Source organism: Artibeus jamaicensis, unplaced genomic scaffold, assembly GCF_021234435.1.
Source record: "Artibeus jamaicensis isolate MK-2021 breed Jamaican fruit bat unplaced genomic scaffold, CSHL_Jam_final contig_354, whole genome shotgun sequence".
In the NCBI taxonomy this organism is placed as follows: Eukaryota; Metazoa; Chordata; class Mammalia; order Chiroptera; family Phyllostomidae; genus Artibeus; species Artibeus jamaicensis.
In genome coordinates this window covers 38,488,523-38,508,292 of record NW_026521803.1, presented here as the reverse complement: position 1 = coordinate 38,508,292, position 19,770 = coordinate 38,488,523, and the positions used below count along the sequence as shown (strand labels likewise).

Sequence of the window (19,770 nt, the reverse complement as noted above, 5' to 3'; positions counted from 1 at the left end):
TTTGAGGATGGAAATGGATGGTCAAAAATAGTCGCTTCAAGAGAGGGTGGGACCTTGGGATGGGAGACTTCAGGTGGGGGACGTGTGGAGGCCGGGCATGTGCCCGCCATCCCCAGTGTCCTTGGCTGCCTGGCATCGGCCTTGAACCTGTGCCACTTGGGTCTCTGTGTCCTCTATGCCCAGGACAGCCAGCACCAGCCCTTCCATCCCCTATAGGGGGTCCCTCGCTCCACAGAACGGACTGAGGAAGTGGGAAGCGGAGGGGGAGTTAGGGAACAAGCTGGGAGCCCTGGTTGTGTTTCTCCAGTTTTTCGTGACTGGCTGACTGCGTGAAATGGATGAGTGCACTTAGGGACACTTACTCTCAACAGACGGTGACCAAGCCACCTTGGGGGAGACGAGAAAGACCAGGAGTGGCGATGGTCGTGGCAATTCCTTTGATTGCTTGTGGCTACTGGGAGGAGGGTTATTGATAAAGGTGCGAGGGTGCCAGGCTTGGGGAGAAAGGCTCCAGGACCAATTGTGAAGGGCTGCCCGGAGCTGAAGGGGACGGGGCCACACGGCAGCATGCCTGCCATCCCCGGTGTCGGAAGTAGCATTTGAGCTGGGACTTGACGGACAGGGAGAAGTGCATGCTCTGGAAAGGGGGACAATGTGGGGACAGTGAGAGCTGCTCCTGCCAAAAGGGGCGGGCACTGGCTGAGACGTGGGTGGGTGAGCTGGTGAACAAACCAGGGGCTAGGGAGAGGCGGGCAGCGGAAGGCTTCGTCTCCTCAAATTATTAATTCTGTCTGTGTTGTCCCTCCCCTGACCTCAACCCTACTTGTTCCTCAAGCTTTTCCAAGTCTCCGTGGCTCATTGGACCCTCAATACAGATTTGGTAGCAAAACAAGTACGTAGCTGGTGTTCCTTAAGAATCGTTGGAGGGCCCTGTAGATAAACAATTCTCTCCAGCCTAGGAGTGGCTGAACCAACTACCGGTTTCAGGAGCCAAAAGCAAGCCACAGGCCAACACTAGACACATTAATTTTAAGTTGCTTTTTCTTTGACAGGAAATAATTTTCTAGATATAGTGACAATTCTCTGAATTCCAGGCAAAAGGGCTTGTCACCAAGGTAACCATCACCAAGGTAACCATCACCACGGCAAAAGGCTAATAATGTAGCACGTAACTGTAAGACATGCTAACCTAAACATGTGTGACCTAAACAAAAGTATGTTTTCCCCTTCCATCGGCCTTTGCTAATAATTCTCACTGGCCTTTAATAAGAGTTACAGCAGTGCTAACATAACCTTGACCTTGGGCATTATTTTTAAAGGACAGCCTTATAGAGCCCATGGAAGGAAGAACCACGATCCTCAAAAGCATGCTGGGTGCAAAGAAGGTGCTCTTCCCTAACTGAGTAAGTGACAAGTCACTGTCATTTCTCTAGAAACCACTTCACTTGGTTGTAAGTTTTTAAAATACCCACACAGAAAAACCCAACGCCCATAAAAAAAGCCACTTCAAGTCCTGAAAGCACAGTGGCTTTTAGAAGGTCACATAGGATTAGGCCCCCAAGTTCATCCTCTTTCACACATTTTATAGAACATAAATTATGACCATCTTAAAAAAAGAAAAGCAATAATGAGAACGCGCCACTCCGACCAGAAAGCAGAGGCCCGTTCACGCATCGAAGTGACGCATGGTGGGGACAGCTCCCCAAATCGGCCTGGCTGCTGCTGCTTCTCAGGCAAAGATGAACTTGGCCCGCTTGCTGGCCTCCGCAGGCAGGATCTCGGTGGACGTTTTTGCATGGCTAAGAGCCAGATGGGACAGAAAAAGCAAGGTAAACTCTTTGCAAATTAACACCACTGAGCTGCTGGCACACGTCTTGTTTCCCTTCACTCCGTGCCTGGGTGTTTGGAGCTGGAGAAGCGAAAGACCAGGGAGACTGGACGTGGGCACTGTTTTAACGCTTCACATCAAGGGACAGCGCAGATCTGGCTTCTGGTTTCGTGACCCCAAGAAATAAAAAAATCTCCTTGAACATGGCTAACACTCTTAGGAATGGCCAGTGATTTTCCCACAGTGGCCAACGTCAGCTTCCTGGTGTCACCAGTTGATGAACCGGTCCGACCCTGGCAGTGTCACTGAGATGTGGCCTCTGCCACATGGAGCTGCTGCCTCCCCACACCCCTTGGCCCCCTAAAATAGTGTTCTGCGTGTCTCTACAACCGATGGGAAGAAAAGTCAATGCTCAAAAGAAACAGAACAACAGAGCTAAACTTTTACTCAAGGAAATTCCTTCCACTCTTTAAAATAATGCTGAGGTGTTCTGAAGGAAAAATGACACATCAGTTCTTTGAAAAATAGCCCCAGACAGAAATACCTCCTCTGCCGGGTCTGACTAAGAATCGCTATTACAGAATTCACACATCTGTGAGTGTGTGTAGTCGTAGCAAAACCACAAAGCTTAGGAAACACATTCAAGTACACGGTTCTACCAAATCAGCCTGGAGCCCTTGTCAGCAAAAGGCAGGCGCCTCTGTATCCAGGGCAGGGCTCCGCCTCCCAGGGTGATGAGATAATTCACAGACCAGTCGTCAGTACCGCTTGTAGTAAATAAAGGGCAGGAAAGAAAAAGAAACACATCCCAGAGTAAAGCTGGGCCATGGATGAGATTTTTAGGCTGGGTGGGGAGAGAGTCGGAGAGTTCTGGGAAGCCCCTTCTATGGGGTAGATCCATATATTCATTTTTCTGGAGAGTCTATAGCTTCCAGAAAATTCTCAGGGGTCTCTTGACCCTCCATACCACGCCCCCCACACACCCACGGTGGGCCAGGGGAAGCCCTCATCACCAGCTGCCCAGTTCCTTGTAACTACGTGAAAAGACAGGGTGGTGTACCCTGCCCCCCAAAAGTTGTAATATAATAATTGCTGGGCTGTTTGTGCTCAAAAGGTGGTGTAGCAGTAAAACGCCATGACAATTTGTGACTGTAATCTCAGCCTCCAGCGGCTGTAAGTACATCACTCGCAGTGGTCATGGAAGGACCTGCTCTCGGAGAGTGTTAAAGGACACTTGTCCACATCATTGACTTGGTGTCGGACCAGCAAGCCACTCTTGACAGATACTAATGAAAGATTAATGAAACCCTTTTGTTTGTTCTCCTGAAATGTGTAAGAGCTTTCCTGGGGAGGGGTGTGGGGGAGGGTAGTTGGAGGCCTAGGTTGCTTTTAAAAAACACACAACAGCCCTGGCTGATGTAGCTCAGTAGATTGAGCACGGGCCTGCGAACCAAAAGATCGCGGTTCAATTCCACATCAGGGCACATGCCTGGGTTGCAGGCCAGTTCCCAGCAGAGGATGCACCAGAAGTAACCATATATTGATATTTCTCTCTTTCTCTCCTTCCCTTCCCTTCTGAAGCTAAATAAATTAAACACACACACACACACACACACCAAAAAAAATTAAAAACGCCTAGAAATCACTCCTAGAAACCTGAGGAAATCTGAGGGCATGTGTAGATGTCAGCCGGTCCTGAGGTCACTGTCGACTTTTGTCTTCAGGGGTCAGACCTTTGAGGTCTAATTCCATCACAAGAGGCCGGAAGCACAAAAGGGACAGCCCCAGGGGTAGAGGAAAAAGTCACAGGGCAGTGGGTACAACCCATAAACCCAACCTTTTGACTGAATGGTAATGCATCCTATAAAGAGGCTTGGCTGGAGAAAACGCCCAAGCTGAGTATTTCCCACATTAGCTGCACTTTCCCTAAATAGCCTGTGGCCACCTCCCCCCAAACTGCACCACGAACAGGAAGGGAGAGACCAAGAGAGTCACTTACCAGATGCAGGTGGCTGGTCACTGGAGGGGCCAGGGCTGCCCCTGCTGGAGCTGGGAGGCCTGAGGTCAGGCCCATCGCCAGGCTGGCCTGTGGCCTCTTCCTCGTCCGCGGCTTCTTCGGGCGGCAGGCCCACGCCATAGGCGCACTGGGGCAAGGGTCCAGTTTGAGGGGACCCCAGAAGGGGCTCTGGGTCCTCTCCAGGGGGGTTCCCGCAGCCCGGGCAGCCATCGGCCGAGCTGGAGGCCGCCCAGTGGGGACAGTTGGCGCCCTCCACTTCTTTCTGCAAGTACTTTTCGCAGGACAAGGGCATCCAGTCGGTCCTGCCCGGGGCCTCGGCCAAGCGGCAGGTTTCAGAGTCCGCCAGGCTCTCTGCCCCGGTGAGGCACTGGCTCAGGCTGTCGTTCTCCCCGACCTCCAGCGGCTCTGAGAAAGGGGGTGCGCGTCTGCTCCCAGGCTGAGCGAGGGACAGCGAAGAGTCCGGGGTCTGGGAGGGCCTGTCCACGTACTCGTCTTCCGTGGGAACCTGCTTGACGAGGTCCCCCTCCGTCTCGCTCACCAAGGTGAGCAGCGTGGCGTCTTCCGCGCTGGCACAGGGGCCTCCGCCCACACACGCTTCCCTGTCGGGACAGCACAGGTCTTCGGGGCACATCTTCTCCTCCAGCGTCAGCAGGAGGACGCCCTCGCAGCGATCGCGCCGACTACAGGCCTCCACGGGAGGGCTGGCCAAGCTGCTGCCGGAGGACGCCTGCTGGTGGAAATTCGGGGGGCAGCGGCGTCAGTTCCCGGCTACCAGAACCTGGCTCTGCGGGCCACACACCGGAAAACCGTGTGCATGGCGCGGACTTCCAACCATAAGAAGACCAGCTGGTTCACTCGCTGCATAGCACGTGGTGTTATTTTTAAATGACAGAGTGGGGAGGCCCCCTAAGACGGACTACAACCAGGAACGAAGGCATCTAACTGCAGTTCACATGAATAGCCCGTTCACATGGACGCAAGGGCAAGAGTCTACCCAAATAACTTCACCACCCAGAATTTTGACTACGAACTCTCAATCTAAGTTTAAAAAAACAAAACAAAACCCAACAAACTCTAAACAGATACTGAACTGTAGTTAGCAGCTTTGTTTTTTTGCTGTGGTAGGGCCTAGTAATTCTAAAACCACTTTCTATGTACTTGGGAATTGAGCCAATCAGTAAAGACGGTGAGTACAATAGGGAGCAGATTCCTACTGCGGGAGAGGAGACGATTCCCACAGGGAACCAGGGGAGATTAGAATGGGCTGCTGGGGTGGGAACCGGAGACATCAGTGCAACCGCGTGGCTTAAAATGTACATATTCTTACCCCTGAGAAAACTGGTCTAAAGGGCACCATGGGATAACTAGGGAAATTTTCGTATCAAATGTGGATTGGATAATGGTAGGACGCCACTACGAAACTTCTTGATTTTGATAAATGAACTGCGGTTAGAAAAGTGAATGTCCTGGCTCTTAAGAAATTCGCAACAACGTATGTAAGGGTAGTGAAGCACAATGTCTGCCCTTCACCCTGAAATGGTTCGAGAAGAAAAATACGTACATCCACAACCATACAGAGAGAGAGAGAGAGAGAGAGAGAGAGAGCAAATAGTAATGCAACATGAGGAAGGGCGAGCAGTGGGCAGCCCTGAGAACAGGGCTTGTGGGAGTTCCCTGGGCCATCCTCACTGCTCTTCTGTAGTGTGACAGCATCTTGAAATTAGTGGCCACCAAAATGATGATCAAAGCAGGTATCAAAATTAGTAGTTACCGAAACAAGGACAGTGGAAGCTCTTTCCTTCTAGAAATCTGTACTCAGAGATCAAGACTGGCACTAAAAAATTCTATAATATTTGTGCAGAGAGGTGTCAGGAATCAGAAATGAAATGCAGTACAAGAAGGATGGACACCGGTCAGGGCTTTGGGTCATTCTGAGGGGGTCAGCTCTGGGACCTGGGGTCTCATCCCTTCAAGGAAATACCACTTACACAAGGGACTCAGCATTTGACTCGTTAGTCCAACCCCACCCAGCCCAATTGTGAAAAGGACTTTAAATTTACCTTATTTCCACTTACGCGGTGGCATGCCTCATTGACCCAGCGCCACAAATTAGCTAGAAAAACAAAGCAAGGTCAGGTCTTTGCATTATTATTTCCTGTTTCTAAGTCACTGACCACTACGTCAGTTCATCATTATCATTAAACATAACCTTCTGCATGTCTTTCAGAAAACGTTCCTAAGAGTAAACACATTCAAAAGAAAATCAGCCAATCTAAAGGCTATAAAGACGTCTCACTCCTGCTCCTCCCAGCAAAAACAGAACTTCCCGACCCATGTGATACAAATCATGATCCACTAGTGTCCCACTGAATACAGGCAACATCTGAGGGTGTCCCAGCTGCTGTTCTCAGTTCCTTAGCAATTTTCCCTTGACTACAAGGGACTAGGCTGGGCATCGTAGGCAAATGGAAACAGCATGGGTCTAGGAGACTGGCTCTCCAGTGAACAAGCTCAAATATATGTACAAGAAAGGTCAAGGGCATACCGGAAGGCTGCGGCAGACCTTGATGAGTTCCCAGAGGCCCCAAATCCTTTTCAGCTATCCCCTGTTGCTGCTCAGAAAAAAGAAGACTATTCTGTGGCATATACATGTTATATCTTTTTAAAAGGAAAGTGGTAAAACTTAAAAAACTGAATCTGAATTTTTAAAAAATCTATAAAATTATATCATACAAAGATAAAATTTTATCCCACCACCAGTGAATTTTACTGTTGAATTCATGGTTGTCAATCCATGGGAAGATAACCATGTCATAATAATAGCTGCTAATACACCTATTATGTGATCTGGTCCAGTTTATTTAAATTCTCTGAACCTCAGTTCTCCCATCAATAACAGTGCCTACCTCCTGGTGCTGTTGTAGAGATTTAGTTAGTATGTTAAAATGCACACAGCAATGCAGTATTCAAGTCCCTAGTTACGAGGCTGTGAGGGAAGTGAAGCTTCATTAAATAAATACTCAAGGCCCTGGCCGGTAGCTCTGGGTGAGAGCATCACCTGGCGATGCTGAGGATGCGGGTTAGAGCCCGAGCAGGGCACATACGAGAATCAACCAATGAATGTATAAATAAGTGGAACAACAAATTGATGTCCGTCCGTCTGTCTGTCTGTCTCTCTCTCCTCACCTGTGCCCTCCCTGTCTCTTTCTCAAATCAATCAATAAAAAATATTCATTAATAATCAGGCTTTTAAAAATTGGATTAACATTGCTCTCTGCTTAACACTGGTATCTTCAATCATCATCTTCCCTCTTTAATTAATCTTTGGATTGCCCCAGTGTGCGAGTAGGTAATGTAATGTTAATGGGAATAGCAAGATAAGCAGAGTTTCGTGCAGTGCGTGGATGTAATGGGAGAGAACTGAGCAAATTGCAGCAAAGCAGAGGCGGGCAAGGTAAGCAAGTGAGCAGCTGAAAATGGAAAAGGATGGTGAGACAGCAGAGCTTCAAAGGAGAATGAAGTGACTTATCAAAGCATAAGTGACTATGAAAGTGACTTACTGAAGCTTTGAAGCCTTAAAAATTACACTTTTTTTTTTTTTGCCATGGCTGGTGTGGCTCAGTGGATTCAGCACTGGCCTGTGAACCAAAGGGTGTCTGGTTCAATTCCCAGTCAGGGCACATGCCTGGGTTGCAGGCCAGGTCCCCAGTAGGGGGAGCTTGAGAGGCAAGCACACATTGACCTTTTGCTCCCTCTCTTTCTCCCTCCCTACCAGTCTCTAAAAATGTCTATAAATAAAGTCTTTTTTAAAAATTACACTGTTTAGCTTTAGTGTATAAAGGGCAAATGTGATGTGATACAAAAAGACACTATTAAATAATTCTTTGGTACAAAAGTTACTCTCAATAAACAAGATGACACTTGGTTATTCATTCTCAAAACAAGCACTTACATTTTACTGAACGTAAGAGAACTTGTTTTCATAATTTTAGATTCATATTTCCAGGTAACAACCCAACCAAAACCTTCCCTCCCCCCACTGACCTGAACATTTTGTCTCTGTTTTAACTGGGTACATTAAAAATGCTGCATTTTAGGATACATGCAACAAACCCCACCTACCCGACACCACATCACCTGCACAACGAAACAAATGGTTTAGGAGACAGCGGTGTCCTGACCCTGCGATCTCCTTTGTTTGCTACATAAATGGGCACAGCAGACTTTGTTTGTTCTGCCAGAGAACGACCAATTAGGAACAGAGGGCATTTCGCCTTAGTTTAAACACAGCCACCGCGAGGCACTTATTCTAAGTGGGTTGCCACAGGCGGTCAGTGGGTGCCATATGCATCTTCCGAAGCACAGACCTAGAAAGGTGTCTATTTCTTTCTTTAAGATTCACTTCCCAGTCCCACGATACCTGTTAGCGCTTTCCCCTTTTTCCTGTAGTAAACGCCAGAGATGACAGCAGCAACTAGCACCACGGAAATGAAGAGAAGCAGGATGACCAAACTGGGCAGGAAAACCTGGGACTCTGTGGTGGAGGCAGGCGAGAAAACAGTGTCGATTTTGTTTTATTCTCTAAGCTGAAAAGCAACATATGCTGCCCATCAATCCATATACACACACAGTGTTAGTTATCCATTCCAGAGTAGAAAATAATCAAGGAGTAAATACTGTATCTGGTATTAAAAATACTGACAAGAGCAAGTCACTAAAATGAGGGGAGAGATGACCCTCCAGCCAGGGCATGTAATTTGGGGACGGGACCTAGAGGGGCTGACTACTCTGGGCACATCACCAACCCATCTGCTCTCCGGAGACATACCGTCTGAAAGTTTCGGAGACTGCAGAGAAGAACTACAAACCACATCCGATTTATTGGTTCCATGACGAGCTTCTGTCGCTCCGAGACTGGTACAGCTGTGGGGGGAAAGGGAGTTAAGTGCTTTGGTTTTATATTCTTGCTTTTTAAGAACAGCTACAAAAAGCTCTTCTCCGCTAGACTGCTAGCTCCTTCAGGAGAGGAGCCCAGGTCTTCCTGGACGCCAGGACCCTCAGTGCCTATCAACACATCACGCGGGACAAATGAATGAACAGCAGTGAATGCTGCCCCTGTTTTCCAAGAGCAACTCTGAGACAGCATTAGATTGGTGTCTTCTGCAAAGAAGATGCCAAATGCTTCAGTTGCTAAGTGATAAACTTTTGGTGAATGCTCTTTTGAAGTTGAAAATGCAGAAAATCTTTTCAACATAATATTTGAATAAGTGGATCAGAAAATAAACATTTAATGGAAATTAATATATTGGGAACTGAAAGAATCATTATACTGATTATTAATCTTCAACGAGCAAACAATAAAAGGATCCAGGCTCCACTACAGAGCCACTGACGTAAATGTGAAATGGTATATGCATGGGATGATTCATTCGAAACGATTATTTATTGCACAAGACTGGAAACAACCTCCATGACTCTCAATGGGAAACTTACTAACTCAATTACGGCACAACTCTACAATGAAATATTACATACCTATAAAACACCACGGAGCTCTAAGGAACTAATATGGAATGAGCTTCCTTCAAGATACATTATGTGAAAAAACCCACAGTGTTTAGAGTATGCAAACATTTGTGTAGCTGGTGTGACTCTGTTGGTTGGAACATCGTTCTGTAACCCAAAGGCTGTGGTTGGATTCCCAGCCAGGGCACAGGCCTCGGCTGCGGGTACAGCGCAGGTCTGGATGTATACGAGATGCAAGCAATCGATGCTTCTCTCTCGAGTGAGTGTTTCTCTTTCTCTCCCTTCCTCCCTCTCTAAAAGCAATGAAACGATGTCCTCAGGTGAGGATAAAGGGAAAAACATTAAAAAAAACCCACTTATGTAAACACGAGGCTTCTTATTCACATACACAAATCTCTGGGAGAAGTGGGGACAATGAGTAAATGCTAATAAGCATCATCGATTATTTTCAACTAAATAAGGTTAGAAACAAAAAACAAGAAGCTGCAAGTCTAGGCCAAAGACTGATCGAAAATGACTTTAAAAAGTTGCACGCAGTGCCTGTCACGTCAGACTGAAGAGCTGGTTGGACGGGTGTTATTTTGCCGACATTGAATTGACAGGCTTTTTCCGTTTTGAAGACAGCGTCGAGAGGAAGCCTCATCAAACTCAATCCGTGAGTGTCCCACAGATGAGGCTGCACAGGCTGAGTTTTTTGACACCGACAAACTCTCTGGGCCCCTTCGCTGTCACTTACTTGGTCCAGGGTTTGCATTTTTCTGTGGAAGAAAGGGTGTCGGAGAAATAGCCCATGAGGCAGGGCTCACACACCGTGTCTCTGTTGAGCCGCACTGTCAAAAAAACCAAATGGACAAAACAAAGAGAAACCAAACAAGGACACTTAGAGATCAGCCAGGACCGTGGTCCAGAGGACAGCTCTCGGGAGCTTGCCCCCTGCCTCTCCCATCCGTCCCTGCCCTCGCCAGCAGCTGGGGTTCATTGCTTCCACCTCCACAGGCGTCCACCCCCATCCAGCAGGAGGTACAGTCATTAAGCTCCGGTGGGTAACTGGCTCAGTGTCAGGCCTGGTAAAAATGCCTTCGAATGGCCTTCCCCTGACTGTCACACTAGTGCCAGTGTCCCGGTTAGGTCCCGACCCTCTGCTGTTCGGAGGCACTGTCCTGGCCACCGGGACAGCTCCCCTGCTGTGAGACCTCCCCTCTTGGGCTTTTGGGCTTTCATCAACCTCCCTCTGCAGAGAGGGACAGTCCTTTATTGCTTGTGAGGACAACTTCTTTACCTGCCCTCTGCTGACCAGCTTAATCTCTCCAGTCCAAGTATGGGAATGACAATGGCTTTCTAAACAAACAAACAAACAAACAAACAAACAAACTCCTACAGGTCTCTTTCTTTCTCTGTAACCAAGGGTTGGTAGCAAACTTTTTCTATAAAGGACCACATAGTAAGGATCCTTCGCAGGACTTCTGGCCTCTGCCACAGACACTTGTGGCGTAAAAGCAGCCATAGACAATATGTTTTTTAAAAAATGGATGTGGCCATGTTCCAATAAAACTATTGACACAAACACAAGTGGCGGGAGAGCTTCTGGACCCCTGCCGGGAGCCACAGCCCTGAAAGCAGGAATCGATCCTGCTTAGCAAGCTTTCTTCGACTCGCTCATATTCCTCGCAATCTGTGTTATTGAAATAGGAAATGTCTCAGATTTTCTATGTCTATTACCTTTACTGCTACTGACACCAAAACCACAAATCACTCTTGAAATGAGTAGCACTTCTTTGATTTATTGCTGTGAATAAAACACTAAAATAAGGAATTGCACGCTCTTTGTCCAGAGTCAAAGTACGTATATTCTTGATTTCTGCAATGGCCTCAGTAGGTAGGGTGCCTGCCCCTCTAATCTATTTGGTTAGCCTTAGAAATGATATTAACAAAAGCCCAGTAAACATTTAGTCACTCACATAAATTTGGGCAGCTTTTAAAAAGATAAACACACTCTAGGAGAGTAACCCTTAACGACAAAGAGACTTCTTAAAAAGCCACAAGGCAGGCAAGGCAGCGGGGCTTAAAGCGCACTGGTCTCCCCGCACTGGGCTTCCACGGCCACTCTCTGTAACTGACTTCCCAGGCGTGCCCTGCTGCAGGTGGCCTGTCCCTGTTCCCTTTCGTAGTCACACTGCTCCCTCCCTCTTCACAGAAGAAGGCATGCTTCTGACCCACTGCAAACCCTGCTACGGTGCCAGACCTCTGAGGGGCCAAACAAAGCCACACATCAAAATGCTGGTGACGCCCAAGCTCCTGTGTTCAGAGCACCTGGGCACAGTGTCTGTCCCTCCGTAGCAGAACTGTGACAACAGAAGCAAGGGAACTGGGACCAGGCTACGTTGTTCTGGTTCAAATACAGTTACCACCTGAACGAAGGGGAGTTGAGGGGTTTTGACTGCCCCCTACTGCATGCGGTCAAATACCCACATAGAACTTTTGACTCACCCAAAACTGAGCTACCAACAGCCTGTGGACCGGAAGCCTTACTGATACCAAACAGTGAACACATTTCTTTCCTGGGTTCCACGCTGTATTCTTACAATAAAGCTAGAGAGAATAAAGTGCTCCGAAGAAAATAAAAGAAAATACTGTATGATATTTATCAATACAGCAAGTTTTAAAACATCTGCATGTAAGTGGACCTGCGCAGTTCAAAACCATGTTGGTCAAGGTCAACGGTGTAGTGCAAGGTAGGGCAGGAGTAACATTTTCATCCCCCTGTGTCACCCCTCTATCCTCCACCTGTTGCCAGAAAAACAAACCATCCCCCAAGGAGCAAGGCAGAGAGAACATCGATTAGAAAAATGCAGAAAAGAAAGGAGACAGCACCTTTTTTCACGCAGGTGATGAACTTGGGAAAGGGTCCTGGGCCTTGTTTGAGAATCAGATTTCAGAAGGGAACTGGCTGTCACCAGGAGATTTATTTTAAAAGGGAAAAATCGAGTCAATATCTCGACAACCACTCTCTAAGTTACATAAAGGTCGAACCAGTGGTACGCCTGAAATGACTGTAATACTATATGTCAACTGTAACTAAAAACTTGAAAAAATTATTTTTAAAAAGTCAAGTCAGGCTTTTTCACAGAGGAAGCTTGTCTGGTTTAGTTGAAACATTTGATAACCAAGATCAACTGTCCAAGTTAGATTCTGTGATGGACATTTTCCTCCATATGAACTGGAAGCAATAATATTTTAATTCTGCTAACCCTTGTCCAAGTGTTCTGGGTTAAAACAACGGGCCTCTAAAAGGGAAAGACTCACAGTTATAAATAATTTGTCGAGTCTTGAAGACACTGCTTTGCTATATTTCCTAGAAGTCAGGAAGTAAGTGAATACTTTCCCGAGTCAAAAACATTTCCTTTTCTTAACTTTCGAGAGAGTTGAAGGACACGCTCTGAAGTGAGCAATCATTAGACACCACTTTGATGTCATACTACTGTGTGACCCTAAACGTGAAACTCAGGAGGGGCTGGCAGAACTGAGTGACACTCCAGTCACAGAATTCCGTCCTTAGCTATTTAGCTATTTGTATGAACAGGTTTCTCAGCACTTGGTGGAGACAGAATTAATGTGGAATTCTGTTGCATTTTTGCAATAAGTTGTACTTAACCATGAAGACATGAGCTAATTGAAAAAAAAAACTCCATTTGGTAAGAAGTTCATAAAGCAAAATAGATTCATTTTTGACCCATTGTGTAATAACTGTAGTAAGAACTTAGCCTAGAAGGAGTGTTTTTAACCCTTAGAAACTTGAGTCACAGGAAATTTTTTTAAAGTAAGATTTCAAACAGGTACCTATTTTTAAATACGAAAGAGCATGACAGGTCATTAGTCAAAACCCTCCAAGCACAAAAATACATTAGGATAAAATTCTGTTGTGAAGGTGAAATGAGTACAAACCAAAGGAGGGAAAAGAACTATGAAACATGTCCCACCGTCTGGGCGAGGAGCGCCTTTTTAAGTAGACGCGCTGGCCAACTGCCGTGGTGTAGCATCCATTGCATATCCTAGAAAGGGTTACTGTTGCTGTCTTTCTTGGAAATGAAGTCCTCAGCAACTCTTTAGATCGTAATAGAAAAAATGAGCTGTCAACTTAAAACTATGCTGGGGGGGTGCACGATATTTTTCAAAATTCTGCTAAGGGGGTTTCACAAGTTTGTTTGTTTGTTTGTTTGTTTTTTAAATTGGTCGACCCTGCACCGTGGGGTTCCCTCCTAAGGGGGAAGCCTAAGGCTTCACAGACTGAGGAGCCCAGAGACAACACGTGGGCCAAGCGCTCACATGCCCCCTTGGAACCGAACCTGGGCTCCGTTCCCAGGGGGCCCTCAAGCTTCTCCAGCGCCTCCCGGCCCGGGGAGCTGCCCGACACAGGGAAGGCGTTGCAGAGCCGGCTTTGGCCTCGGTGGGATGGGCTGCCGGCCTTGGTGCGAGCAGACGACGCGGGAAGCAGCCCCGTACCCGGGTGCCGGGCGCCAAAGCCAGGCGCGCACTCGGCGTTGCGGCGGCAGCAGTCGCAGTCCTCGCTCCAGTGGTAGCCGGCTGTGCAGGCACAGCGCCGCGGGGCCGTCCGGTTGCCGGGCACCAGCGCCACCAGGGCCTTGCCTGCGGGCGACAGGGACAGGGCGGAGAGGCAGCGAGGACGCAGGGCACGGCGGGGCGCACACCGTCCACCTAGCGCAGCTTCCCGAGGCCGGCCCCCCGCCCCCCGCCCCCACACAGCGCCCGCCGCCTCCCGGACACTGACTCATTCAGGACACTGAGTCCCCTGTGGGCTTCCTGTGCTGGCTCTAAAACATCCCAGTAGGGGTTTTCTCTCTCAATAATGAAGAGGCATGTGGCTTTTTAAAAAGCCAGTTTTCGTGTTAGCAGGGAGATTAAGGACTAGGGTGCTGATGAGTACTGATTACTCTAGCTAATGCAAAATAGACTTCACCGTTTCCTGATTTCTAGTAAATGCAAAAGTGATAAAACAGTCTTAACACGAAAGCTAGACAGGACCTAAGAGAATGGAGTTTCCGGGGGCTGGGGATTCCTCCGGACAGACTGCAGGGCCATTACTATTCAGGGTCAGAAAACTGGGGTCCCCGTGTAACTAGGAAGTGGCCCAGTCTGAGCACGGGCCTGAAGGCATACTCAGAAATTCGTCTCTCCCCACGCAGGATAATAACAAGTTTGTCTTTTCTCATAGGGCACAGCAAACCGCCCGAGTCTTGTGGAGGAGAGGTGAATGCCCCACGCAGGTGATGCTGTTATCCACTGATTCCTATTTGCAGTTTCACCCGCCCACAGAAATGTCCTCGTTGCCCCCAAATCAACACTGCTGGCCCTGTGGTGGAATCAGGAAAATTCTCAGCCACTCCACGGACATGCGTGTTGCCAGGTGAGGGTGAACAAGGCGACGCGTTCTGCCTTATTGCGGCAGCTCTCATACTGGAAACAGGCGTCTTTTCTGTGGTCCGCGTTACAGCCCTGCTCTTGGCATTTGGTGATATCACTGCTGAAAACGGCCTCCACACGCAACGCTGAGGTGCTGTCTGTCCATCACTCCCTAAGCCCCAGGCGGCTGCAGTGTGTCCCAGGGAGAGAATGTGTGTGCTAGATAAACCTGGTTTGGTCATGAATCACAGCGCTGATGGTTGTGCACGAATCGCATGTTAACGAATAAAAAATATGTACTAAATAAGGAACACGCACAACACAGGGTTCTGTGCTGACAGGCTGACAAAAGGACTGGGGCCCGAGGCCCACAGGGACCTGCCTCTCCCCCCGGACGCAGCGGTTCGCTGCCTCAGTGTTTGCTAGTTCAGTGTTGGTGGCGATGGTGCATCACCACGTGGAATAACGAGAGTCAACCGCACACACACGATACAGCGCAGCAACATTATTGAAACAGATCTTCTTCCCCTGTGAGACCCGCCTCACCTGGGCTGTCCAAACGGCCCTGGACTTTATGTTCCTGAATACATGATGGAGTTCATTATGGGCTGACGCTGGTGTCCCTCAAAATTCTACACTGGGCTCCTCACCCTGCATGTGGAGGTGTTAGGAGGTGGGGCCTGTGGGAGGTGATTAGGTCATGAGGGTGGAGCCCTCAGGAATGGCGTGAATGTGCTTGTGAGAAAGACATCAGAGAACTCTGACCAGGTGGCTCAGTTGGTTGGGCATTGTCCTGCTAAGCAAAAGGTCGCAGAGCAGGGCACCTGCCTGGGTCAAGGCATGTGCAAGAGGGAATCAATCCATGTTTCTCTCCCTTTCTTTCCCTCTCTCTAAACAATAAATTAAAGAGTAAAAACACATGGAGAAAAACAACAGAAAGCTTGCTTCCTCTCTCTGCTCCTGCCATGGGAAGACACATCAAGAAAGCAGCCGTCTTGAAGCCCGGGAGAGGCCCCCACTGAGTACCGGGCGGTGCCGGCACCTGGTCTCAGACGTCCAGCCTCCAGACCCGTGAGACGTACATTCTTGTTGTTCAAGGCCCTCAGTCTGTTTCTGCTATAGCAGCCTGAACCGACTAGAACGCCGTTCCAAGGGAAAAACCAACAAACCGGAACCCTGTTCCCTCCTTCCCTGTGTCAGGTTTCAGCCCAAGTTTCAGCATTCCTTATCCTCATTCCTTTGAAGCCCAAGCATGGTGAACCTGGGGAAACCTCTGTTTTCTTCTGTGTCCACTCTCTGAGGCCAAGGTCAGCCAGGCAGCCCTGGGTCACTGTCGCTTCCTTGAAAGAGTCTGACTCCAGCATCCCACATAAAGGCCGGTGAAGGTAAGCCTGACATCTCTTAAGTATCTGAGGGAGCCAGGCTTTGTGCTTCAGTCAGCGGTGGCAGTGGCAGCAGACAGAGTGAGTCTTCATTTCCGAGAGACAGCAGTGAGTCAAGGTCATTACTAAGCAGTGGGAAAGAAGACTTGATCAGATGCCTCTGCTCAGTGGAGTTTCCGTGTTATTGTCTCCAACCAAAATCTGCCAGCTGTCTCTAACATGTTAGAAAATGATGGTTAAAAAAAAAACTTACTTCCTAGTTTTCCCCACACGGGGGTGGCAGGGGAAGGGACCTATAAGTAAAAATCAATCCAGAAGCAATGGGCCTCCCTAGCACTCAGAGTGAGGTTGCTAAATAAGATGTTTTGCTGAAAGTGGTCAGGAATCCTTGGAGAAATGGCTGGTTCTGGGTGCAGGGCAGGCAATGTCCAAGAGGAGCCGGGAAGCGAGGGAGCTCTCAGAGACACGGGGAGTTGTGTGGGCTGGGGGCCACCTGGAGGAGGGGGGCGGAGCTAAGCATCAGTAAAACTAGTCCCTGAAATAGGTTGCAACCCTCCAATATGTCTATATCCAGGAGCCCACAATATTTATACGAATCCTTTGGAGAAAGCTTGGTGATCAAGTAGTTATTTTAAAAAGTGGTAACAAAGTTACAGGCATGCACTCTGCCTCTCCTGTGTGTGGTGTACTTGGGGGTAACAGAGTTGATGAGGGAAGTGTCTCTTTATAAGGCATTCCCCGCAGAGAATGAAGAAGGAATGGCAGAACTGGACCGCCACCTGATGGAAATGAAGCTGGGCCTTGACTGTCAACAGCTGCTAGTGTCCCAGAACGCTAGAAATGCAGCTATGTCGGGGTCCCCGGAGTAACTGCATTGTATCAGCAACCAGGGAGTTTTGCCAAAAAACAAAATGAAAGAACAAACCAGAATCTGAGCAGCCTTCTGGATCTAACAACGACTTTACAAGAAAGGTAGGAGATGAAAAAAGAGAAAGAAAGGTAGGCGATGGAAGAATCCGTTAAATGACACCAAGGAATGCAACCAACAAAAATCAGACCCTGGAAACTCCACGGGACCAGCAGCGAGGGCTCTCCCCAGATAAACCGAATGGAAAGGGGCAGGGGGAGGAAAGGAACCTCTAAGTTGAGACAACAGATGTATTTTGATCCTGATTCCTGCAAATAAACTACAATTTAAAAAAATGGATGCCCTGGCCAGCATGGCTCAGTTGGTTGGAGTGCTGTCCCATAACCAAAAGGCTCCAGGCATGACCCCCAGTCAGGGCACATACCTAGGTTGTGGGTTCGATCCCCAGTCCGGCACATACCGAAGGCAACCAGTTGGTGCTTCTCTCTTGCATCAACATTTCCCTTTCTCCCTCTCCCCTTCCTCTCTCTTTAAAGGCAATGGGAAAGTGTTCTCAGGTGAGGATAAAAAAATTTTCAGAGAAGAAAAAATCTGAGGCAAAAAAATACAGCGGTTTTATTAACTGCAGAGTTAATAAAACATTTATCATTTAGGGAAAAGGCCTGAGAGTCAGAAGATCTGAGCTGGAGTCCTGTTCCTCACTGGCTAACCCTGAAGAACTCATTCAGCTGCTCTCAGTCTCAGTTTTCCTCATCTCTAAAATGGGAGGATTAAATAACACAGCACGCAGAGAAGCGCTGTGGGAATGTCTGGTCGGGCTCTAAGGTGTGTCCCACGATTAAGCTGCAACACGAGCATTCCAGAACCACAAGTTCGCCGGAAGGATTGTCACATGGTGCTTCCAGGGTCAGAAGTGCAGCGTTCTGTGGTCGGTGGTCAGAACGCCCTCCTCTGCCCCCCGAGACTCGGCACTGCCGCATCTGAAAAGACCACTGAGCCACGCCTCGCACCGCCGCGACCGGCTCACCTGTGTCGCACACTTTGTGCAGCAAGCACTTCTCTTCTTCATTCCAGGTGTCCAGGTACTCATCCTGGCCGCAGGGCAGACACACGCTGTCAGAGGTGGCAGTGCACTTGGATGACATGTACGTTCCTGAAATGACAGGGGACGAGTGCCCTGATCAAAAACACCTGGGTGCCAAAGCAACAGAACAGCACCGGTCTCCTGGAACATGACCCCCACGATCCCAGGAAGTCCCCAAAGACAGTGACCCACATGACCCCAGCTGCTAAGGTGGCCTCTTGCGCCTGCTGCCCTGTGTCCCAACAGCCTCCCGGTCCTTCCATGTGGGAAGGCCCCTGCCCACCCGACTCCGCTGACCAAGGGGAAGAACAGTGGTCTCCAAACTCGTGCCTGTAGGACTTGAGGGGCTCCCTGGGGGTTACATTTCACCCCTCCCGCCCCACCTTCAAAATCCCCCTACCGTTAATCTGGACAAGTCCCTTCTTCTGCCCTGCACGTTCTGTGAGCTCATGGCTAACTTAGTCTGACCACACGCACACATACAATGGATCTTGGTTCGGCACATTCAAGAAACATTTGTATCGGAAGAATCTCGAGGGTCTTGTTCTAAGGTGACCACCTTTTCCTTACAGATATGCTCCGCTCCCCCAGGCAACGAGTGAATGGGGACCCTGTGGACTCGGGAGTTCCCTGGGCCTGTAGGAATGAGGCCACGTTCCGTCGGAACGGTGGCGGGGACATGGTCCCCAGCCCACCTCCCTCCTGCCCCTCAGCAGGTGAGCACGTGGGGAGACACTCTGACGACAGCGTCTAGGCAATTTCAGCTGCGGCAGTTTCAGTCTGGGTAAATCCTCCCCACCCGTTCTTCTGTCATAATACTGCTCAATAAGAGTCGGATTTCCTGTCTTGAGAGTCTGAATCACAAAGTGCTAACGCATGCGTTTAAAAGCCTTCTTGCCCTCTCAAGAAACAGTGTTTTGGAAAACAGCATTCTGGCCCGGAGTCAGCGCCGGTTTCTGAAATGGGTTTTGATGGGTAAGGGATTTTATCTCCTGCGACAAAGGTTTTTTGTCTTCAGAGTGACAGACGTGACCACCTGCCACTACCATAAAAAGCCCATCCAATCTTGTTTTTCATCTGGCAGATAGAAATTGTCCCTTAGATTAAAGGAATAGAGAACTAGAGTCCCAGCCCTTGGAGGGACGGTGACGGGCGGCCCGCTCGTACACACCTGGCTCACATTTGCGGCAGCACCGGCCGGAGTGCTCATAATGCCTCTCGCTGGCGCACGGAGGGGCGACCTGAAAAGTCACCTGAAAGAAAGTTGGCACAGGCAGAGATCACACACAAGTTCTCCTTTTGAACAAAACAAAAAGCACGAGTCGTCAAATTACGTTTCGGAAACGCACAGTCCTGAAACTCTGCTGCGTAATGTTATCCTCCCCGGAAATCTCGCTTCCCCGTTCTGGCCCATCCCCCCTGAGAACGGGCGCACCCCGCTGATCCTGCTGGAGACGCCGCTTCGCCATCCACTCGTGTTTTGGTTATGCTCACGGCAACATGATGAATGAAAGGAAAGTTCACAAACGGGGCGCAGGAGTTTGAACACTGCGCGGCACAAGCAACACACACAACTGGTCCCACTTCTGTGGGTCACTGTGCTGTCCCCTGTGGTCATAAACTGCAGGATCCAAGGAGCCCCTTCCC

At 48.9% G+C, this 19,770-nt stretch overlaps 1 protein-coding gene across 3 annotated transcripts in view; it reads right to left on the bottom strand.

The window, feature by feature from the left end:
- Positions 1 to 19,770, bottom strand: part of TNFRSF11A (TNF receptor superfamily member 11a) — a 48,901-nt gene that overhangs the window by 7,501 nt on the left and 21,630 nt on the right. For 2 of the 3 annotated variants that reach the window (XM_037156422.2, XM_037156424.2), the window contains exons 2-9: positions 19,295 to 19,376; positions 18,067 to 18,192; positions 13,872 to 14,015; positions 10,108 to 10,201; positions 8,674 to 8,768; positions 8,266 to 8,379; positions 5,906 to 5,958; positions 3,828 to 4,575 (exon numbers count right to left, since the gene is read on the bottom strand). In XM_037156422.2, coding sequence (XP_037012317.2) covers positions 3,828 to 4,575; positions 5,906 to 5,958; positions 8,266 to 8,379; positions 8,674 to 8,768; positions 10,108 to 10,201; positions 13,872 to 14,015; positions 18,067 to 18,192; positions 19,295 to 19,376 — 1,456 coding nt within the window. The remainder of the gene's footprint in view (positions 1 to 3,827; positions 4,576 to 5,905; positions 5,959 to 8,265; positions 8,380 to 8,673; positions 8,769 to 10,107; positions 10,202 to 13,871; positions 14,016 to 18,066; positions 18,193 to 19,294; positions 19,377 to 19,770) is intronic. The other variant, XM_037156423.2, reaches the window with a different exon arrangement.